The 24,699-nt window shown below is 38.3% G+C and overlaps 1 protein-coding gene across 1 annotated transcript in view; it reads right to left on the reverse strand.

Moving 5' to 3' along the window:
* LOC107712751 (unconventional myosin-Va-like) overlaps window positions 1-24,699 on the reverse strand; it is a 102,269-nt gene that overhangs the window by 15,023 nt on the left and 62,547 nt on the right. The window contains exons 16-34 of the mRNA XM_016518093.1: window positions 18,833-18,991; window positions 18,603-18,700; window positions 16,576-16,662; window positions 16,018-16,126; window positions 15,586-15,797; window positions 14,564-14,720; window positions 13,063-13,259; window positions 12,630-12,642; window positions 11,782-12,030; window positions 9,907-10,000; window positions 8,729-8,877; window positions 8,427-8,540; window positions 8,114-8,251; window positions 7,403-7,459; window positions 6,925-7,152; window positions 6,251-6,351; window positions 4,818-4,874; window positions 3,201-3,281; window positions 1,778-1,976 (exon numbers count right to left, since the gene is read on the reverse strand). Of these exons, the coding sequence (XP_016373579.1) occupies window positions 1,778-1,976; window positions 3,201-3,281; window positions 4,818-4,874; window positions 6,251-6,351; window positions 6,925-7,152; window positions 7,403-7,459; window positions 8,114-8,251; window positions 8,427-8,540; window positions 8,729-8,877; window positions 9,907-10,000; window positions 11,782-12,030; window positions 12,630-12,642; window positions 13,063-13,259; window positions 14,564-14,720; window positions 15,586-15,797; window positions 16,018-16,126; window positions 16,576-16,662; window positions 18,603-18,700; window positions 18,833-18,991 (2,499 nt within the window). The remainder of the gene's footprint in view (window positions 1-1,777; window positions 1,977-3,200; window positions 3,282-4,817; window positions 4,875-6,250; window positions 6,352-6,924; window positions 7,153-7,402; window positions 7,460-8,113; window positions 8,252-8,426; window positions 8,541-8,728; window positions 8,878-9,906; window positions 10,001-11,781; window positions 12,031-12,629; window positions 12,643-13,062; window positions 13,260-14,563; window positions 14,721-15,585; window positions 15,798-16,017; window positions 16,127-16,575; window positions 16,663-18,602; window positions 18,701-18,832; window positions 18,992-24,699) is intronic.

The following is a 24,699-nucleotide window of genomic DNA, read 5'->3' on the forward strand; positions in this document are numbered from 1 at the left end:
TCGCTTTGTCGCGTCCAGTGTACTAGACAGACTTTAGCTGTTGCGGTGCAGACACGGTGTTACTCACCTATCGAGAAGAAACAAAGCAACCTCGGCGTCCGATCGCAGGCCTTTCCCACCTTGAGTTCTCTCCAGCGCTAGAAAGCTGATCCGATATTTACACAGGTCCTACTTCTTGCCTTATTGCCTTAAGCCTTCTTTTGTTCCACAGACGTTTTCCTCTTTTGTTTTTTATCCGCCATCTCTATCTTTCTGTCGCTCGGCTCGCTAATGTCCGTCCTGTGCACTGAACGCTCTCTCCTCCACATCATGAGTAGACACGCCCCTTACTGCTGATTGGCTACAAGTTTGTTTTGCTAGTCGGCCCGAATCAGTTTTCTAAAGCGTTTTTTGAAAAATCGCTTACCCACCTTTAAGCAGCAGGCTTTCTGAACTGTTTTTCCAATGCAAATACCACTTTTGATTGATGTTTTTCCTATTAAAACAGGATATTGGAGTGGGATTTATATAAGAAGTTCTAGCCCTTTATTTTAAAAACACAGCCATCTATGATTTATTTATTGCTACTGCTATTTGGTGGAACGTGATATTATGGGGAGGGACATTCTTATTCTAGAATAAAAAAGAAAAAAGAAAAATCAGGATTCTGTGTATGCAAACTTAAATATTATGCATTATTAACAAATAAATATGCATTATTTGCAGCAGCTTACATTTGTGTCTCATTTCTGCTTTTTTTCCCCCACAAACTAGAGGGTAAAAAAACAATACTACCTAAAAATCTATAAATCTGAGCCCAGACAAAATAATCACTGTGTGTAATTGTTCTGCTGCTGTACTGCAGTGTATTCCACCATAAAATGAGCAGGGATGACATCAACCATGATTGGACAAAAAAAGTATAGGTTATTATATTCTTAAAGCCTGTTCACACAAAGAATCATAACTATAATGATAACTATATTAGCGTACACACCAAAATAAATTCTGTTTATTATAAGCGCAAGCTGCAGTTGTCATCTGCCACTTTAAATGCTTAAGCTCTTTAAAGCTGGAAGGATTCTGATCAGTGATTTTATCGTTTATCAGCTGGAAAAGTTTTGAAAGTGATTACCACGATATCATTCCTCTATGCCGTTATCATTATAGTGTGGACTTTTCTATTCTTATTGAATTAGTATGATTATGGACTAAAGACCACAAAACTACATTTATCATACGATAGGGTCTTGAAATGTCATCAGAAATTAAGAAAATAAATGTTTTAGACTGTGAAGAGCTTTCTGCTGAGGGCCAACATTCATAAACTCATTTTGTACAGGGAAGTGGTTCTTAACCTTCTTCTATATTTGCCCATATTAAGGCCCAAGAGCAAGGCTGCATATCATTTCATTTTGAAAATTTGAAAATAAAACCACCTGGGATTATTAGGCTACTATACACCAGTTTAATATTATTGTGAAAATGTTGATTCACTTAAAGGTGGGGTAAGCGATTTCTGGTAGCCAATGTTGACACTTGAAATCACCAAAACAAACACACCCCTACCCCAAAAGGGTCTCGCCCCTATTTTGATAGCTCCCCTGTGAAACAAAGCAAAACCAATGTTACACCGTGTCTACACCGGACGCGAGTGGCGCGGCTGACAGTATACTACTCTACTAATCAACTCACATTTATAGGGCACCTAATGCTGTCGAGAGGAAAAGAAAAGGATGGAGTTGCCAGCTGTGGGTTGACAACCACTGGGAAGTGTTAGAAAAGTGTTTGGACTGACCAGGTTCTCATTGGTGAGGCGCGTGATCTCGTGCTGTAGACTGGCCTCGATTCGAGCCTCTGGAGGAAGCTGCAGGTTCTGAGCTAACAGCTGCTGCTGACGGTTATTCTCCTCTTTGACACTCTGCAAATCTCCACGCAAAGCCTCCACCTCGTTCTCATGAGACCGACGCTGAGCCTGCAACTGAGACTCCAACAACCTACACAGACAGAGAGAGCAAATAACCAGAAAAACAGTTCTTCATTAGAAGAGCATTTGATTCCGTTTTGAGTTTTTCTGTTTCGAAGCGTTAAAGGAACAGCTCATCCAAAGATAAAAAAACTTGTCATTATTTACTAACACTCATCATTTTTAACCTAAATGATGTAAGGATCATTTCTAAAGAGTTTTATACAGCTTTTATGCAGCATTTCCACACAATGATATTTCACCATAAAAATAGAACATGCAATCTGTGTGCTACATTCCAGAAATTATGTTGTTATTCACTGTTAATCTTCATGTTTGATTTCTAAAATATTGTGCTGGTCAGTGTAATTTTAGTATCTTTAAAATACTACTATAGCTTTTATTATAACTTTTTAATATTTGAATTCATTTTTATATTTTCTTAAATTTATATTATTCATTTATATTTTCATTTTAAAGTTTTAGTAATTTTGTTGTGTTTGTCATTTTTGCAATGTCTATACAGTTTTTTTATTTATTTTTATTTCAGTTTTAGTTGTTTTAGTCAAGTTAATAGTTAGTTTAGTTTAATAGTTAGTTTAATTAGTTTATCAAGTTAAACTAAATTAAAATTAGTAATATTAAGCAATCTGAAAAAAAAAGTTTTTATATTTTATTTTATTTCAGTGAATAACTATTTCCATCTGGTTCTCACACAAAGCTGCAATATGACTTCAGGTGATTTGGAATATCACACAGTTGCACAGACTAGTTTCATGGTACTTTGGTGGTGATTGATTTAGTCATAATGGTGTGGACGAATGTGATGTTCTTGGCATTCAGACATAAATAATGGCCAACTTTTTTATTTTTGAGTGAACCATTCCCAACTAAGGCTGAGAAATCTGCCCATTGCTTCTTGCAGTGCAGCAGTACTGACCTTTATTCATAGCCTCTTTATGGTAACTACATGCTGTTTTAAAATAAGACTTTTCCAATCTAATTTTCATTAGTCCAGTATTAACACTACAAAGAGTTCTTTCTTGCAGGTTTTGATACCATGAAGCACTAGCCATATGTTATGGAGATCATTCTGCAGGCACTAGTGTTCAGGTAAGTATAAACAGCACAATGCTAGATGATTACGTCTTTAGAAAGCTCAAGGACCAAAATCAGTCTAAAAACGGAGGATGGAGAGATGAGAAAGCTGAAAGCTCAGACTCTCACACATGCTCTCATCTCTCTGTTCTTTAACCTGTTAGTTTCCTTTAACCCTTCATAAACCAGCCACAGTTCTCCATCCTCATTCAGCTTATGGTAGTCAGGGAATGGGGATCTGATGGGGTGGAACAAAGAAAGAAATGGTAAGAATGAAAAAAAAACAAGAACAAACGAAAACAAAAAGTAGCAAACTTTGATGCTAGTAGCATGTAGTGGATACATTTGACAGGTTTGTTAAAAGGATTGTACACCCAATATGGAATACGTGTGAAAATATGTGAACACAATATAAGAAATGCAACTGAGATTTGAGAGCTACTGTATGGAGAAGGGACATATTTACAATGGATAATTAACAGCTTAAATCTGTTAATTACATATAACTATTTTAGGGCTACAATAAACTTAGTTTATACCTTTTATGCCTTTAAACAGAGTCACTTTAACCAGATTCCATTATTATTTGTACAGAACAAAACACTTACATGTAAAGTTTATATAAGCTGAAATGTACAAAAATATATAAGCTGAAATGTACAAAAAGGATGCACTGACAGCATCTAAAACAAAGTGTTTTTGTATGCACAGCTTTAAAATCATTAAAGTCTTTACAATATCTTTCATTTTTAAATAAATATATTTATATTAAATATATAATGTATTATGTATATAAATATATTATGCTTCACTATTATATATTTTTGATATACCACAGTTTGAGAACTATTGCTTCAAAACAACTCATTTGTGTTCCAGTGGGTGAAAGAAAGTCTTCTATGATTGGAATGGCATTAAGGCGAGTAAATGGTGACAGAATTTTAATTTTTTGGGTGAACTACTCCTTTAAGGGTGTCTGATTTGGGTGATTATTAATATGAATAATTCTGATTAAATTACATATTTAAAAAAAAAAAAAAAGCTATCAGCTAATTAAAAGTAAAACAGAACAAAGATGAAATGCAAACAGAATAAATGATGAAGATAAAATGATGACAAAGACGACTGCAAATGTAGCAAACATTAAAAAATGTAAAAAAAAACAATAATTAGTTTGTCATCTGTTCATTTGCTTTAATTAGCTATTTGTCCACTGATTATGATAGTAATAAATGGCATCTAAAGCAGTCAGCCAGAAGCCACGTGGTTGTCGCAGCCTGTTAAAAACGGCAAAGTAATCTAGTATGCTGAATTTGTTGTTCTGCATCTATTTGGCAGGATCAATAAAGCCAAACTCTCATTACTCTCACTCAAATTTTTGTGAAGGCGGCTTGGCGTAATCTCAGCCTCAGACACTTGCCCACAGAACACCAGAGTACTGACAATCTGATGCATAATGGAAAAACTGTAAAACTGCAGCAGAACTCTGAAGAACTGTAATCTATTTAACATAAACCCTCCTCTAAAACGTTTTCCTGACTAAGAGGGCGGTGCCTCGCAATAATATGCTGCAAAGCAGATGAGACTTTATGCTGTTAGAAAATGAGACAATCTATGTGAGACAATCTTTTTCTTAAGTCAAGGGTCATGCCTGTTAATGGACTGTCAAAGCTTTTTCATCTATGTATGGGCTCTGGAATGAGGCTGATTCACTGTGCTCTGAGCTGCACACGCATGCAGTGAGAGCGGCCCATCATGCCCATCCATCTGTTACCTCAACCTGTTCACAAGCTCGTTCACTTCAGTAGGTCTGCGTGTAAACCTGGGTGATCTGTGCAGGACAGAGATGAGCCATCAACAGACAGAAAGACACAGACAGACAGAGGGCTGATCCAAACAGGTAGGTAGGGTAGGGTAAACACACAGGCTTGTGAATGAGATTGTGGGAATGATAAATCATCATTTCCTTGGTTGGAGATTGATGTGACACTACTGGGTCTGTGTGAGAAACTGCAAAGAAGTTAACCAGCAGCAAATAACAAAAACAAAGATCCATTGCAGAATAGAGGTTCTCAAACTGAGAGGCATGGATAGAGCTGGGTGGTGGTATGATGGTACAATATCATGTGACTGGTAGAGATTCAGCTTTATTGTGCCACGATTTAAAAAATATGACACCAAGCTTAAAAATGGCATGCACCCAGTCATATTTATAATCTATTACTGTTTTGAATTTCCTGATTTTTAAATCTTATCTAAAATCACTTTTTGTTTCACATCCAGTTAACTTCTGTTAATACTTTAGATTAGGGAACACTATTTACTATGAACTAGTTGCTTATTAGTGTGCATATTACTAGCATACTGGCTGTTTATTATTACTTATAAAGCACATATTAATGCCTTATTCTGCATGAAATATTCTAGACCCCTTAACCCTACCCATTACCTAAACATAACTACCACAAGTAACTTACTTTCAATAAAGCAGTAATTAGGAGTTTATTGAGGGGAAACTCTTAGTTAATAGTGAATGTGTGTTCCCAAATTTCTTAATTTTTTTTAAGTAACAGACCACTAGATTATTATAGTTATGTAATATTCTCTAACATTCACAAGTTTGGGGTCAGTAAAGTTTTCTCTCTCTCTCTCTCTATATATATATATATATAAAATAATAATAATAATACTTTTTAAGCAGCACAACGGTTTTCAACATTGACAATAATAATGTTTCTTGAGCAAATCAGCATATTAGAATGATTTCTGAAGGATCATATGACACTGAAGACTGGAATAATGGCTGCTGAAATTTTTTTTCCATCACATGATTAAATTATAATTTTAAATATTTTAAATTGTTACAATCTTTCACAATATTGCTGTTTTTACTGTGCTTTTGATAAAAAAGCAACCTCTGTGAGCATAAAAGACTTTAAAAAACAAACAAAACATTTAAAAAATCTTACTAATCTAACAAAAATAAATATATTGTGACGTATGAAAAGTATTATCCCTCTGGGGGATGCAAGTTTAAGAACCTCTGTTGTAAAACATGAAGACAGGGGACAGAGGACATCACAACATATATATGAGTGGATCCCAGATGAGGGACACATTCAGTCAATTCTGCAATGGATTTCATGTTTTGTGATTCAGCATGTGATTGACTGACAGTGAAAAAAAAAGTAAATATTAGTAATGTACCTGTTGGTCTCTTTAAGGCCCATGTAGGCCTGGGAGATTTCCTTGGCATCAGTCAGCTTCTGCACATCCTCAATGTACGGCAACGGTTCAGTCATGGTCTCCTAAACACATACAGCAGGTTCACATTCACATGGGAAGTTAAAATTCACAGCATCCATCAACTAACTTTGATTTTTATCAGACATTTAAGCATCAGACACATCACAAGAACAGGTTCTAGTGCAGCACTTCACTTCATTCTCAATTAAAAAAGTGACATTTCAACTTTGTTAAAAAAAGGGCCCTGCATTAAAACTGTATAGTTACTATTCGCACAGTGTTTGTGCTTTCCAGAAGAATTAACTAACAAATGCTTTAAACTACTTTAAATTAAGAGCATCTTGGCAAGTTCATTTCAAAGTAACTTCCTAAACACAGAACAATCTTAAGATATACGATTTTAGAGGCCAGAACAGAGGTGAAGTGAAATGATTGTTCTGCTGTCTGACCAACATACCTTCTCATCCTGATATGAGTGCACCATAGGACAAAAGGAGAAATTAAGCTAGAGAGGTTAACAAGACTTATGAAGAGAAAAATGTTAGTGACAGATATTAAATGAGGTGTCTACATGTTTAGAAACATCTGGAAATCCGAATGTATTTTATGTAAGAATGAAAGGTTTTGTTTCTGACCTTATGTTGCATGGCCTCTTTCTGACTGACGAGTTGAGAGCGCAGGATGAGCACCTCCTCCTTCCGCACCTCCAGCTCCTCGTTGGAGGCATTCAGCTGATCCAGCAGGACCGTGTACGCAGGAGAACCCGGAGCGGCAGAACCGGCCTCAGCGCTGCCTCTCAGAGACTGACGCATCTTATTCAAATCATGTTTGAGCTTCTTATTCTCTGACTCCAACTCCTGTCGCTAAATACACAAGAGAGAGAGATTTATATACTGCTTTATTTTCCTCATCATTTATTTGGCTTTATGGTATAGCAAGCAAACTTCTAGGTGTTTCAACACCTGTGTGCTTGGAGATATTACAATGAGTTTCGGAAGGAATTTTGCAACCACTGCTTTTCAAATAACTCACTCAATTCTAAAGACTGCAAACTGAAGAGGTTTGCCACAGTGAAAAAAAAACTGAAGGAGAAGACTGTGTGCGTGTCTTTACCTTGAGAGATTCATATTCCAGCTCAGCACCACGTGCTTTCTTATGTTCCTCATCGTCCTGTCAATAAGAAAACACATTATCAATTACAGTAACAGTGTGTGTGTGTATATATACACTGAACAAAATTATAAACGCAACACTTTTGTTTTTGCCCCCATTTTTCATGAGCTGAACTCAAAGATCTAAGACTTTTTCTATGTACACAAAAGGCCTATTTCTCTCAAATATTGTTCACAAATCTGTCTAAATCTGTGTTAGTGAGCTATATATATATTAACTGTAAACATTATATGAGCTTATGAAATATGTTTTTTTAAACTATAAATTTAAGTTCCATCTGTAAAACTTAAAATATTACTTCCTTATTTTTTATGGTATACTTCTGGCAATCACAGTTGCTGTTTATTTATTTATTTATTTTACAGTAAATTCAACATTAAAAAAATATTAAAATTGTGTGTACTTAAGAGACAAAATTGTCTCTAGAATTGAAGTAAATATGACAAAATCTCTTTTTGGGGTGTCCTCAAATGTAAAAAAAATAAATAAAAAATCCAACAACAACCCGAAACGACTAAAAGAATCAATCTTTTAGTCGTTTGGGTTAGAGAGAATCATTAACTTTAAATAAGAACAGATAGTACATCCTCATTTAAAAAGTATGTAGTGTAAAGTAAATGTGTGTATGTGTGTGTGTGTGTGTGTGTGTACCCTAGCTCTAGCCCGCTGAAACTGCTCTTCTCTCCGATCGAGTTCGTTCTGCAGTGACTGTTTTTCTTGCTCTAGTTCGGATACTCTCTTCTGCAGCTTTAGGAACAGGGACATGTCTAGTATGGCCTTGGAAACGTCCTGGAGAGAGAACGAAACACATCCCATAATTACACACGCAATATATGCCAATTTATGATACTTTTATGCATATGACCTTTAAAAAATTCAAAGAAGTGTAATGTCAGAATTGGCCTAAAGTGGAATTTAAATTCTATCATAAGTAACCTAATGATATTCCACATTCTGATCTCACCTCCCCTCCGCGGGTCCCTTCCTCTGACTCTGCAAACTCTGAATTGTACGTGCATTCTGATTCGTTGCTGCTGTGCGTGGAGTCTGTGCGCCTGTGACCAGGTTTTGGAACATTCTAGAAAAAAAGGACTCATCAGAAGACTTGGAGGGCTTGTAATGAAAGGAGTGTGCAGGATCTGACCCTAAACCAGTTTAGTTATACAGGGCTTTCTTAAGACCCACTAGTTGAGTAGTCATTCAGACAACCCACCAATTAGTTGAAAGCACTGAAGTTTTGCAATGCTTGAATGAGTGTGTACTCACTACAGCAAGTGTGATCTCCTCTTTCAAATCGTCGTATTTCTCCTCTAGTCGGAGGTGTTCGGTAAGAAGATTCTGGTAGCGAGACCGTTCCTCGTTTAAATCGTATTCTAACTGCTGGGTTTCCTCCTTCAGAGCCCTCTGTATTTTCTCTATAAAACACACAATACATGTAACACGTACACCATTGACACACATTCCCACAGAACAGTCAACCAATATTGAATTACACAAAATGTCAGATTTAACAATAATTCAAAAGTATGTTTTTATTACATCACTTATGTGCAATACTGCATACATTATATTCACTTAATAATAGTAGAAACTGTACATATACAGTGGGGGAAATATTTATTTGATCCCCTGCTGATTTTGTAAGCTTGGTCTGGAGCTCCGTGCAAGATCTTGGCTCATGGCGTAAAGATGATCAAGAGAAAGGTGAGGGATCAGCCCCGAACTACACGGAAGGAGCTTGTTAATGATCTTAAGGCAGTTGGGACCACAGTCACCAAGCAAAACATTGGCCAAGGCAACAAAGGAGTGGCTCTAGAAGAAGAACATTAAGGCCATGGAGTGGTTCATGGAGTCTCAATCCTATAGAGGTAAACGACATGCTAAACGACAGCCTAGAAACCTTAAGGATTTAGAGAGGATCTGTAAAGAGGAGTGGATCAAAATCCCTCCTCCATAAAAATTACAGACCCTTCATTTCTTTGTAAGTGGGCAAACTTACAAAATCAGCAGGGGATCAAATAAATATTTCCTCCACTGTAGTAGTAGTAGTAATGCGATGTGATAAAAATGACAATTAAGTTGACTTTGACTTAAACCTCAATTTGGCACAATAATGATTCATTTCCACAGAGATTTAATTGTTAGTTTGAACAATTAATTTGCAACATGAATCAAAAATGTTCAGTGTTTTCTCAAGTTTAATTTTAAACGCTTGAAACTGTTTTAGTATACATTTTCATATTTAATTTGCTGTTTATTATTATACATTGCAATATTGGTGCATTTAAATGATGAATAATTAAATATTCTTCCAAAAAACAAAAAACAAATGACAGTCATAACTAATTTAACATTAAAGGTAAAAGGCAAAAAAAAAAAAAACGTGACCTACATTGCCTAACCCTAATAGAGTGACAGATTATAGTTGCACAGTTTTGCTTTACCTGTCCACTGCTGGCTCTGTTCCTGGATCAGTCGGTTCAGGTCGTTTTTCTCGTTCTTCAGCAGGTGGTTTTGCTCCTTTAGTTCTGAGATCATCTGTTACAAACATTACACAAACACAATCAGCTTGACATCTTAGTCTTTAAATTTAAATTTAGCCTACATTAAAAAGAAACATTTACGTCACGGATGCTTGTACTGAACCAGGAACACTGTTTTAACTGCTGAGAAATATTAATTTACTCAACACACACCCAGTACTGTGTTTATTGTGGCTTTGCAAATCGTTCTAGTCTTCTACCACCCTAAAACTACAACTAATACTTCTAACATTCGTGCTGAGCTCTAGTCTCTATCCCTTTCACCTGTATGTATGAATGAACAGATCTCTTCTTTTCCCAGGTTTAAAGCAGTGTGCAGGTCTCTCTAATCCCTGAATATGGAGACACAGATTATATCTGTGTCCTTAGAGGGCTTTACAATCTAGGAGGACTGTCTAAAAGCAGGGGAGTGAAGGTAACCTATGGGTCTAACTTAAAGGAACACTCCACTATTTTTAAAAAAATATGCTCATTTTCCAACTCCCCTAGAGTTAAACAGTTGAGTTTTACCATTTTCGAATCCATTCAGCAGATCTTCGGGTCTGGCGGTAGCACTTTTAGCTGTAGCTTAGCATAGATCATTGAATCTGATTAGACCGTTAGCATCTCGCTCAAAAATGACCAAAGAGTTTCGATATTTTTCCTATTTAAAACTTGACTCTTCTGTAGTTACATCGTGTACTAAGACCGACGGAAAATGAAAAGTTGCGATTTTCTAGGCCGATATGGCTAGGAACTATACTCTCATTCCGGGTGCAGCAGGCGCAATGATATTACGCAGCGCCTGAAAATAGGCTTATTGGAAGTTACCTAGCTGGGGACTATTTTCAGGCGCTGCGTAATATCATTACGCCTGCTGCACCCATGGTACGGCAGCAAAACGATGTAACTACAGAAGAGTCAAGTTTTGAATAGGAAAAATAACTCTTTGGTCATTTTTGAGCGAGATGCTAACGGTCTAATCAGATTCAATGATCTATGCTAAGCTACAGCTAAAAGTGCTAACGCTAGACCCGAAGATCGGCTGAATGGATTCAAAAACGGTAAAACTCAACTGTTTAACTCTAGGGGAGTTCGAAAATGAGCCTATTTTCAAAAATAGTGGAGTGTTCCTTTAACTTTTTGGGGGGATCTGCTGTAGAGCTGGAATTTGCTAACGTAATGTCACACCATCAATGAGGTTTTGTATGAACACTCAACACACATTTCAGCACACACCTAGTGTATATAAATGATTCATTTATATATGAGTCATGCACTAATAATTTGGAAATTAAGACATTTTTAACTGGTTCTTAGTAATTATTCTGTTAAACTAATTTGCAAAGATTTAGGAAATTAGTATGGGAGAACTTTAGGACATTGGAACCATAAATGTAGTGTGGAACATTTAATTAATCCCTATTTTGATTCAGTTGACATAAGCCATCCAAATGTACTGATCAACTGAACATGAATGAGTAATTAATCAGTTTTATGAATCAGTTCACTGAAATGACCCATTCAAATGAACCCTTTTTAAAGGAACACCACTGGGAGATGAATGAGTTTTGTGAATCAGTTCGCTGTCCAAATGAATTGCCTTCTTAGGAACATAACTGGGTGATGACTTAATGCATAAATGAATCAGTTCATTTTTAGAGTTTTTTTCAAATGACACAAACAAACTGATTAGCGAATCGCCCTCAGATTTTTGTAAAGTGCTTTGTGAAGTCTACACCAGTGCAGGCACATCACAGACAGCAGCACACAACTACATATCTGAACTAACAGCACCTTTTCCATCTCGTCCTGGTAGGTTTGTGCCCAGTCCTCGATGGCTTTCTTCTCCTTCTGTGTGTTCTGCAGGTCTTTGCGGAGTCGCTCCAGCTCCTCTAGAAGAGATGTAACTTTGTTGGCGTTGTTTTTGGCATCTTCTTCTGCCCCTCGCAGACGCGTCAATTCCACACGCAGACGCTCGGACTCCGCTGCATGGCTGATCTCTAGACTGTTCAAACGCTCGCTGAGAGAACGGTTCTCCTTGTTCTAGAGTGAAACCAAAACAGAACATCAATTAATTGTACTTAACCCTATAAAGCCTAAGGTATCATATTTGATACATGAATTTATAAGGCCTATAAATTATCAACATGATCAAAACTTGGCTGAAAAACATACTCTCTGCACTCTGATTGATAGTTCATTCTTTTTTTAGTATGTAGAAGTCATTTTAGTATATTCCACCTTCAGGTCATGGTACATGTCTTTTTGCTGTGAAATTTTTAATGATTTTTATGAAGTAAAGATAAGAATAACTTTCATATTTTTAGTAATATTTCAAGATGAACATTTTCTAAACTGGAGCAACTCAGGTTTACTTGATTATCCATAAGAAATCATGTTTAAATGTATCAATTATGATATAACAGGCTTTTGTGTAACATTTATTTGCACATCTCTCAATCATCACTGTATTGCGTTTCATTATATGTTTTGCCCCCACAACTAAAACTACAGAGCTTTGTTAAAAAAAACTAAGCAAATATCATAAATAATATCATTATAATATCATAAATATCATCTTACTGAGGCATATTATTGAAAAATACATACTTCCAACTGATGTTCACATGCATTTAATATACGTAGTCTGCTATACTGTTATAAAAAATCCCATTGATTAAAATTACAAGCTATCAGCCATCATACATTTTGGCATATACATAAAAACTTCTGTACCAAATCTGCTCAGTTTGGCATCTGAATAAAATGTAACTTTTTTTTTTCTCTTTTTGAGTGTGAACTCTAATTCTCTAATCATTACAATCATGCATTACACTGTCAGATACATATATATATATATATATATATATACACACTTAAACAAAGATTCTGCACAGGGAAGCCCAGATCTAGATGATGTGATCATGCCCAGCTAACAGACTCTGACTTATTCTAAAGAAATTAATACAAGTTAACACTGACATCTCAACAAGAAAGGGTGCTTGCAACCCGTTTCTCTTCCATTTACATTTACATTTAGTCATTTAGCAGCTGCTTTTATCCAAAGCGACTTACAAATGAATGTTGAGTTTCTTGAAGTGTTCCACCGAACGTGCCTCGATCTTGAGTTTCTTGAGTTCTCGCTTGGCTCGCATGCGGCGGATGCAGCACTGCAGGTAAACGATGGCTTCGAGTGTCCGCTTGTACCACTGCCGGGCCAACCAGCCACGGACCATCTTCTGAATGATGATGGCCTTGTGCTCACGCAGAAGCTAAGCAAACACACAATAACACATGATGAAAAACACAAATACACACAAGAGTTAAGAAGAATGTAATGCAAAGTAGAGATGAGTCCAGTGAAAGCGCAGTGAAATGTTCTCAAATCGCTTTTTTCTCTCACACCTTCTGCCTTTTTAATTTGCAGATATTACACATCCTGCCTCGATAATCCACTGCTGATCAACAGAGCCCGGACGGCAGGGAAAGAGAGGAGAAAGAGACAGTAAGAGTAATAATACAGCCGCAGCTGCTGTGGTCCGTCAGTGGGACAGTCCCTACACTGGAACAACCTGCTCCCTGTGAGATCACATGGCTAAACACACTGGGAAGGAGACATGAGGTCATCGCAACACTGTGTTATCTTCTTCCCGAGACTTTAAAAACTCCAACCAGTGACTAGCAAGCTAGTAAAATACTAGATTGGAGTAGAAAGAATCTGAAGGAAAGACCTCAGAATGAGACAGAACTGCTACTTTCGTGGTTTACTTAGTACTATCTAATGGCAGATTCTCTTCACATGCCAATAGTCTAGAGCAGGGGTGTCAAACTCATTTAAGGTTGAGGGCCGGATCAATTTTAAAGATAAATAGTCACTCCATATTTAATTTAATTTAATTTTGATCATATTATTGATATTTCACATTAATGTTTATATTAGTTGTTTAATCTGTTTGCTATTATAAGCTGGAAATGTTTTAAAGATACAAATTTACATTTTTTGTCACACTAATCTAAAACTGACTATTGAAATCGAAATTTTGAGAAAAAAAACAAATATTAATTTAATAGATTTCTTTAGAATTATTCTATTAGAAATGCAAAACTTTTGCAACAATGTAAAAGTCTTTACTGTCACTTTTAAACAACTGAATGCATCCTTGCTGAATGAAATTCTTAACTTCTTTTTAAAAATACTTGCTGACCCCAAACTTTTGAACGGTAGTGTAAATTAAAATCAGTCACTTAGAAACACTCTGCGTTTAAACCACTCTGACTTCAGTGTGCAGTTAGCAGCTTTCACTACTCATGTGTCTCATGCCTGAAATAATTCACTTGTTTCCAGTGTGTTAATTATAAACCAGCATCATATTTTACCCCGATGTATATCAATTCATAACCTGTGTCAGAGTGTTTGTTTAAATGTTAAGGTCATAACAGAACTAAATTGGAAAAAAGATGTATGTAAAAAGGCAGTAATGAGACCAGTAGTGTTTGTGAGCCGTGTGTTTGTGACTGGGACAAATATATTTATAATGTGAGAAGAGTGTATTAGTATGTCTGGTTTCCTCCTCACCGCTTTGTACAACTGTCTGGCCATGTATGCCCTGAGGATGCACTGCATGGCCAGAGCAGCAGCCTGCTTGCGTTTGTAACACGTTTTCTGGACATACATGCGCTGGTACTTCTGAATGACGATCGCAGCACGTGTGCGTCGCAGGAAATTTGCAAGACTGTGGGGAAGGAAGAACAACACAGAGGTTACTACTTGTGCACCAGCACCTTCTCACTTAAAAACAGTATAAAGTGCAAGAGCTGGGTTCCGGAAATAAAAATCCCTTTTATTTTCTCAGCAGGGAAATTTTCAACCCTTAAAAGGCAGATATACTGTGAGCTCTTGGCTTGTTAACTGATAGCATATGCTTTTGCTGAAGCCATCAGTTCACATTATTTCAACTTGTTTTTCAAAGAATCATGTCTAACAGTGTAACTCCCGGTGAAAAACTACATTATCGATGACTCTGCAAAGCAAATTCCACCATTTAGAGAGATGTGGCGAGCAAATCGCACCAAATGATCTCTGAAGCGAACACCTGCTCCAATGAATCGCCACAAATGATGTAGTTGAGTCAGTTTCCCTATGCTCTTAATATTTGTATATATATATATATGCATATTTTGCATTTACATAATCAACACCTTTAAATCAATTCGTTTTATATTTATAATAACGACATTACTTTTTTATTTGATTGCCATTCGGAATGATTAATGCGAATGTAGTTCTTTCCCTCATTAAAGCCATTAGGTACACAGTATTGTACCTTTGTCTTTTTGTCCGATTTTCAAATACTTTTTTGCTTAAAATCCTAAGTTTATAATGTTTTGATTCACTTTGTAGCTGTTTGGTTTGATTTTTGACATTTAAAAGACTTTTTGTAAATCTCTATAGAAAAAATGAATGGAAAAAAACATCTCTGTGGAAAAAAAAAAAGTGGGCGGGTACTGTTGCTCACTGTAAGCTTATGTTGAATGATTCTGTTTTTCATAACTTTAGTCAGGCCCCACCCACTATGGGATTAGTCCCCTCCCCCTCACCAGCGGGCCTGGTATCCACGGACGTATCTCTGGATGGTTGTGACAGCATGTTTCATGCGCAGGTACTTCTTGCGCGCCAGCCAGCAGCGTATGGTCTTCTGTATGCGGATGCAGGCAGCACGCAGCTTATCTGCACGCAGTTTCTCCAGATACGCAACCTGCCCTGCGCGGAAAAAGATCTTGGTCTTGCCAAACTGGTACTTATCTGGGTCCTATTAGGAGGATAAAAAAAGTGGAGAGAGAATTAATTTATCATTATTTATCAGTCAAACTTTGTACAGAAAATATGAGTAGTGCCAAATTCTGGCATTTTGCTGCTTGCTATGATTCCGAGTAGTTTTAGTTTTCAGAGCCTATTATATTATGGCCTTTGCACCAAGTCTATACAGAGTATCGGTAGTTTTATGAGGTGACTGAATTGGCTTCTTGTACCTGCACCAGTTTCTCCAGAACATTCTTACAGGTCATCTTCCTGTCTGTCAAAACATCTTTTTGTTTCATCAGGACACGGTACCTGCTAAAGAACTCCTGATATGTCCACCTGACAAGCAAAAGTAGTCACAAAAACACAAATATACAGTCAGGAGGTGTTTGACAAAAGGGAGTGCAGTATGATAATGTATAGATCAGGGGCGCCCAAACTCGGTCCTGGAGGGCCGGTGTCCTGCAGAGTTTAGATCCATCCCCAATTAGCCACACCTGAACCAGCTAATCAAGCTCTTACTAGGCATGCTAGAAACCTCCAGGCAGGTGTGTTGAGGCAGGTTGGAGCTAAACTCTGCAGGACATCGGCCCTCCAGGACTGAAGGGCCGGTGGCAGAGTTTAGATCCACCCCCAATTAGCCACACCTGAACCAGCTAATCAAGCTCTTACTAGGCATGCTAGAAACCTCCAGGCAGGTGTGTTGAGGCAGGTTGGAGCTAAACTCTGCAGGACATCGGCCCTCCAGGACTGAGTTTGGGCACCCCTGGTATAGATCTTCACAGTACCTAGATGGGAAACCAGCTGCAGAGATGCGAATTGTTTCCAAAACTCCACATGCACGCAGTTGCTGCACTGCCCTCTTGGGGTCAAACCTGGTAATGACAGAAATCAGATATCAGCCTAGCAACACTGCGTTTCTATAGCTCACCATCAATTCTGCTAAATTTACTGTTATAAAATAGTTCAAAACAGAGTCAACTATGACAACTGAAAGTATAACAACAGAGACAACTGAAAGTATGAAATTAACAGATTCAATTTGTGAAGAGAACTGCATACTTTGGAGCTGTCATATTGCTCTTTCGAGCGTTCCACCATGACTCAACCAATGGTGTGTGTATGGGGCACATCAACTGTACTCGTTTGCTACATTCTAGCACAATATATTTACCAAGGTTACTCTCATTAATTAAAACAAAAATCATTTTAAAAAAATCATTACTTGAAAGAAAATAATCAAAATACTAATACTAACCTAAGTACTAAAATAATTAATGAACAGTACTACTGCTAGTGGTGCAAGTGTCACAGAAATTACTCACTACAGCTTTAATTACTCACTTTACAGCTTTATATGTAAAAGAATTGTCCTGTAAATGCCAGATGGAGTTGATAGAAATCTATTTTTATTTTTATTGGGTAAAATTGTTTCTGTAATGAATGTGCTACATATTTTTATGATTATTAGCTAAGCTACATGCTGATGTTAGATTCAACTGTGAGAATGAATCAAGTTTTTTTTTTCGTGCGCTTCATTTGAAGTACTGCTTATGCTGGTGCATGCTTAAAATTGTCTATTAAAGTACCCATATTTTGGGGTCTGCAAGAAGACCTTTACATGATGTAAAATTAAAAAAACACTATATTTTTCTCATAATTTACATAGCTGCAGCACCTCATTTTGCCCTCTGCCTGAAACACTCTGTTTAAGCTCCTATTTCTTTAAAGCCCGCCTTTCTAAAAAGCCAGTGTGCTGTGATTGGTCAGCTGGCCCAGTCTGTTAACTGCGTGTGTAACAGAAGTTCATATAAGGTTTTTTTTTTTTTTGCTACGTCTCCTTGACATAGTGAAATCACTTACCTAACTATTCTTTCAAGGTGGGCCTAAGCAGCAAGTAGGCGGACATTATGCAAATGTGTAACATGGTGATGTACTTAAAGGGGTCATATGATGCGATTTTAAGTTTTCCTTTCTCTTTGGAGTGTTACAAGCTGATTGTGCATAGATAAGATCCCTGAAGTTGCAAAGACTAAAGTCTCAAAACCAAAGAGATATTCTTTATCAAAGTTAAGACTCTGCCACGCCCCCCTAAAACGGCTCGTTCTAACACGCCCCCACATATCTACCTCACTATGTGGAAATATTAGCACAATGCGGCCCAAATGTGCACGGGTCAGCTGGCCAATCAGAGCAGGCTGCGCTTGTCGGAAGGAGGGACTTTGTAGAAAACGAAGCATTTGAGAGAGGCGGGGCATAGAGGACCTACAATAATGCACAGTATTTGAAAAAGAATGTTGAACATTAAAGCATGTCAACATATTCTGTTACACCAAATACACAAAATAATGATCTTTAAAAAGGCAACATATGACCCCTTTAAGTGATTCTGCTGTTGATCACTAGCAGGGCTACATTATCTGATCACAGATAGCATATTGCTGTTAAAAATAAGATTTTGTCATTCTAATTGTCATTCTATTACGCTGTTAAAATGCACTTATGCACTTATCACAGGTACTCTCTGCCTCGAATTGCTCATTTGCATAAAGTTCAATCTGTCATGTTGCTGAAAGATCTAGCATATTGTGTCACCAATGGTCACTGTCGCTGGAATATCATATCACCAACTCTCACTGAAAATGAATGACTTCCAGGCAAATCCCTGTTGTTGTGAACAGCTCTTTAGTCAACATATTAGAAAACTGACAATTAAAAAAGATCAGAGAATTTCATCTTATGATCACAGCATGTGTATGCTCAGAGAGAAAAACAAAACAAAACAGATAGTTCAATTAAAAACAGAAGAACTGACGTGAAGGCATATTTGTAATCGTTGGGTTTAATGCAGCGAACGTAATGTGGTGTAGTCGCATTCAGTGTCTCCATCAGAAGCTGCAGAGAATTCCGGAACTATAGAAAGAGAGAAATGTAAACATTCATTCAAATTAGACTCTTTTTACTCTCATCGATTGTCAGTGCTTATTCAAAGATAACGATATTCAATAAAAGTGAAAATAAGATGAGATGATGGTAGTCTTTCACCTGCAGTCCGACTGTCTTTTTGTGTTCCTTGCTGGCTTTGCCTGCTTTGTTCTTGTCTGGTTTGACGCTGAGACGAGTGCGTCCTCCAGTAGCAGGAGCAGCACCAGTCGGACTTGTAGCTTTCTCCTCATCCTGGAACAGCTCCACCAGCAGGTCAAACTGGGAATTACAGCCAAGGCATACTTAACATACAAGTCATGGTAGGTGTTCAGATGATTAACCAGAGGCACTTTTTGACTTAGAAATGAAGCAAGGATCTTACTAAAAATGTATTAGCTATTCAAAAACATAATTAAACTCAATGTTATTTTACTGAAGCTACAATTAAATCCAGTTGTCACTACTCTTTTTGAGTTCTTAACCCTGTTCTATACACCATTTAGTTATTTATGGGAATGACAACCACATTTTACTAAAACTATAAGCCCAAGAAGCCATGGTTTACAGTGGGAACATTTTCGCTCTCACACAAAACTCCTGATCATGCAAATTCCTGTTAGAATAACTGGATTTCATCCACGAAATTTCACAAAGCAATGATAAATGTGACTGTTACTGAAATACCTTTAGCTTTCTAAAATCACTGTAAACTATGGCTTCACAGGACTGATTTTATACAATGGACGGTTACTACATTTACCTGGCAAAGTTTCATAAAAGAAATGCACAGAAACAGTAATACTGATGTAATGATGTCACAGGTATGTGTTTATAGAAAAAAAATCCAGGTAGTTACAATCGAATTCTCAACCGAATTGTGTTAGCATTCATGCCTTTGTATAGGCATGAGCCACTGGATTGTTTATCACTCCCAAAATTTAGCAATGTGTTGTGGCCTTTGTTACCTGAACTAAATGTTTACACTCAAAGTACCACTTTTAATCCAAAAAAAAACAACAGTAAATAACAGTAAGCTATTTTTTTCATTATTAACAATTATACACATCAAGGCAAGCAAACTTTTATAAAGTGGGTTAGTAATGAACAGAAAAGGCCATGTACTTAGAAATTGTCCCTGGGGTCTTGTTTACATTGATCGCTAAGAGTTTGAGTACTGAGGGGTGCTAGTGCTGGTACTAAGCAGCATGCAGCCTAAGCAAGATAAGTGTCCTTATGGGACCAACAATATAAACATCAAGTCCCAACACACAGCAAACAAACAAACTCCAACACTATGTTATACCTGCACTTTTTAGTCTATGTATAGTACATATGGATGTCTTCGGCTGTTGCATTGTTAAAAGATCAGTTCACCCGAAAATGAAAATTCTGTCATTATTTATTCTCCATGAAATTGTTCTAAACTATGTTGTTATTTTTCATTGTTTCCCAGTAATTGCCTAGATTTCATCCAAAAATATTTTTACACTTCTCATGATGTAAAAGATCTCTACCATTTTGTTTTGCGCCATTTCTTTGGCAAAGCATCTGCCACCAGTGATTTAATTAAATAAGTGTTGTGTGGCTTGTCTCAGAGTGAAGCGTGGCACTGTGTTCAAGTTTAACTTGCATTTGGGAATGCAACATGCGACAGTTACACTTTATTTTTAGATTTGCATAATTTCAGCATATCTGTGGACAGATTATTACAGCATTTCACTAGATTTGATATGAGATGTGTTTGTAAACCTGTAACCTGTAACCTTATTAACCTGTCCCCGAGAGGAAACGAGACACTGCGTCCTCTTGCGGACACGATGGGGACTGCCACCAGCAAGACCGGTGTCTGAAGCATGTGTGAAACAACTCCAATCCCATTGGCCCACGTAGCCTGTGACATCACAGGCAGGCCTGCCGAATACATCACAAACTTAGTTGTCTGAAGGAGACGTGAAAACAGGCAAGCCCTAGGCATGGCAAGGGGACGCAGCATCTCGTTCCCTCTTGGGGAAGAATGTTTACATACGTAACCCGAGACATTCCCCTTCTATGGAACTCGCGCTGCGTCTTCTAGCGGACCGGACACTATGGGTAACGGAATGCCCACTAAGCCATGCCACGGCGCATGCCTGTTCACCTGGTGAGAAAGCACCAAGGGAAGCGACAGACATACAGCGAACCTTCCCTCAGAAAGGGGGCAAGCCACTGACGCCTAGGGCCACTAACATAACACGAAAAAATGGGGAACCCAGCCAATTAGGAGGGACATCCCAATAACCAAGCTAAGAACACAGCTATCCTCAGAAGGCTAAATTTCAATGAGCCAAAGCAGCAAGCAGGGCCCAGGTGCAGGGGCGTAGATCACCGCACTTTTTCGGGCAAGTGTGTTCACATAGAGGTTTTCAAGAGCCGGTGTGAATAAATATAGATTTAAATTGAAAGAGACAGGATAGTCTGTGCATGATCTGATGTTTTATTCGGACCCAGAATAAGGCGAGATGAACATCGCTGAGCGCTAAACACTCCATGCAGTGTATGTTTCATTCATACTCGAAGCCGGAGGGCGCTCTCGCGCAGAAAGTCGAACCAGGAAATTCCAAATATGGACAAAAGCGTCCAGCTATCGCTGTATGAAATCAGTTGTTTTCACAGAAAAACAGAAACGTTTGGAAACATGAAGACTAAACATAGAAGCTAGAAATTAGAGAAAAATTAAAGCTGCTACACTACCAGTCAAAAGTTTTTGAACAGTAAGATTGTTAATGCTTTTTAAAGAAGTCTCTTCTGTTCACCAAGCCTGCATTTAGGCTATTTGATCCAACGTACAGCAAAACAGTACAATTTTGAAATATTTTTACTAGACTATTTAAAATAACTGTTTTCTATTTGAATATATTTTAAAATGTAATTTATTGTGATTTCAAAGCTAAATTTTTAGCATCATTACTCCAGTCACATGATCCTTCAGAAATCATTCTGATATTCTGATTTGCTGCTCAAAAAACATTTTATATTGTAATGTTTTATATATATAATGTTTTATATAACATTTCTGTCCCCCTCACTTCTGAAATGATGGCTACGCCCCTGCCCAGGTGGACTGCCCACTTAAAAACCCCGTAGGAAGGGGGGGGGCAGCCCACCCCTACTACCTGACTAAGCTTAAGGTGTAAAGGGAAGTAGACCATCGACTCAAAATCCTATGGCTAAAAAAGGACTCATTGGGCTGCCTACTTGAAAAACCCCGAAAGGGGGGTGGGGGGTTGGGAAGTGGGCAGGCCAATCACTGAGAATACATGAAAAAAAGCCCACTTCACAAGGGAGAGACCAGACCTTCAGTCAATAGTTCGCCAGCAAGGGAAACACATAAGAATATCATTAGTCCAGTATTGGAGCCCGATGTAAGCAGTGGTCTAAAAACACTCAAGGGGGGGTGGGGGGGGTGGGGAGCATCAAGAAGTGTTAGAATCACAGCACGGTTTAGAACAGGCATGCTTCTCATCCAATACCTTCCTGAGATCCGCTCTCCTCCTCTTAGTGCTTGCCAGCCTCTGTGCCTGACTCCTAGCGGGAGGAGGGGTGCTAGTGGCCACTCTACTCTTCTGATCTATGATCCTCAGATCAAGACGGACCAGCCTCCTCAGAGGTTTTAGGGGAAGACTTGGGACGGCGGGGAAGGATCTTCCTGAAGGCAGTGGACTGCATCTTCCCCTCCCTGAACTTCTCGACCACTGCCTCAACGGAAGTACCAAAAAGCCTGGAAGGCGAAAGAGGAGCATCAAGAAGAAAGGCCTTCTCCTTTCTCCCGATGTCTACAAGATTTAACCACAAATGCCTCTCCGTAGCCACCATTGCTGCCATCGCAAGCCCAATGGCAGCAGCAGTCTGTTTAGTGGTGTGAAGAGCCAAGTCTGTGGTGCGGCACAGTTACTCGACTGCCTCAGGGGATAAACCCTTGCCCTCATCTAGATCTCTAAGCAAGTCATCTTGGTAAGCTTGGATCACAGCCACTGTGTGCAAGGCTCCAGCAGCTTGACCTGCTACCACATAAGCCCTTGCTATTCAGACGCGAGGTGGTCTGAAGTGGTCTAGATGGCAGAGCAGGAGTCTTTAAAGAAGACGACTCACCCTGGGAGAGATAGCTCGAGAGCGCCTCCTCTACAGGGGGCATCTTCGCATATCCGTGGCTCAGCCACACCCTCAACATTAGCATAATCCGCATGCTGAAAAAGGTGCAGCAGAGCCGAATATGGCCTGTCCCACGATCTCACTAACTCAGTGTGGAGGTCAGGAAGAAAGGAGAGACTCCGGGGGGAGGGGAAGTCATGACCGGCCAGAAAGTGCTTGTCCAGTCTGCCACGGGAAAGCTTCTGCCTTTCACGTAACTAGACTAAATAAAGCCTCTTAGCAGCGCACGCCATTACCTCCAGCATTTCCCCGTATGTGGGACTGGAGCTAGGTTGGGAGGATTCAGTGCTCACACTTTCATTGTCATCGCCAATCACATCCACATCCTAACTCTCGCCAGATGAGCCCAATGTAGTGCTATCCGTGGAATCAGATGACCCAAGAGGAAGAGTGTCGGGATCCTGCCAAGCACTCGAGCTTGCAGCGGAAGCTTTTGAAAAGTTCATACCCCTCTCAAACTTGTTAAAACACTCCTTGCCTTGGTTTTTTCCATAATGCCTTCACACTCACTGTCAAACAAACGGCTCCTGAAGACAACAAAAGTTCGTGACGTATTCGGCAGGCGCGCTCTTATACTTCCGGATAGCCCGCCTGTGACGTCATGGGCTACATGGGCCAGTGGGATTGGAGTTGTTTCACACGTGCTTCAGACACCGGTCCTGCTGGCGGCAGTCCCCATCGTGTCCGCTAGAGGACACAGCGCGAGTTCAATAGAAGGGGAACAGCATTTTTCCAAAAATAAAATACTGAGGGTTTAACTCTTGAAAGTGAAGAAAGAAAGACATAAGTACTCTAATTTTACTACTGTAAAGTAAAATAATTAACTTACTAGATTTGTTGAGATGCATTTGTAAACCTGTTTTCACAGAAACTGCAGTTTTCCACCAAAATAGAAGCCTAAGGGTTTAAATCTTGCAAGAAATATTCATTTTTCATTTACATTTATTTTACAGTTCAATTGAATTACAATAGTAATATATTACTGCCTTAATTGTAATAATAATAATAATAATAATAATAATGAAGCTCTACGAGCTCTTAATTTTGCTCTCAAAGTGTACCATTTAACTTTAAAAATGTAAAAAAATTTCTTCCAGGGTGGCATGAGATAACAATGCAGAATAATAATGATAGAATCTTCATTTCTTTGTGAACTGTCCCTTTAAGAGTATAAAATAAGTACTAAAAGGACAAATAGTCCAGCTGATGTCAAAACATTTAAACGGCAAACAGATGTTTCATGCTGTTGGGGTGGTTGAGTTTGTTTGGATGGTGTTTGAAGGCTCTAGAGCTGAAGCGGGATTTATTTTCCTATGGAGTCAATGCAGTGCTGAGATTGTGTCCTGCACAGCAGAAAGCAACAGACTGAACATGCTGGCACACACACACACACACACACCTCTCATACGCACACACATCCAATTCAACATGCATCCAATCTTAATTTTTCTATAGCAGGACAGCAGTGATATTAGAGGAAGAGAGAGAGAGCTAAAGAGACAGCATTTATATGCTAAATTTTACCTTCTGCAGGGGTACAGGTTGTCATGTTCACAAACAACACATATAAAACATGGCACAATGATGAGGAAATAGAAACAGAATTAACAAATGCAGAAAATACAGATACATCAGACAGATGTATATAATGTACTAGCTGAAGAGCAAAGCAGCTCAGACACCAGCTCTGAACCATATTTTATGTTGGATGTTATTGGATAAAGTAGATTTAGCTTGTTTTCCAAATTCCTAACCTGAGACTTAACCGTCTAAACGGAATTCCTCTTAGGTTATGTCCA

This window comes from Sinocyclocheilus rhinocerous, unplaced genomic scaffold, assembly GCF_001515625.1.
Source record: "Sinocyclocheilus rhinocerous isolate Xijiao unplaced genomic scaffold, SAMN03320098_v1.1 scaffold1545, whole genome shotgun sequence".
NCBI classification, from domain to species: Eukaryota; Metazoa; Chordata; class Actinopteri; order Cypriniformes; family Cyprinidae; genus Sinocyclocheilus; species Sinocyclocheilus rhinocerous.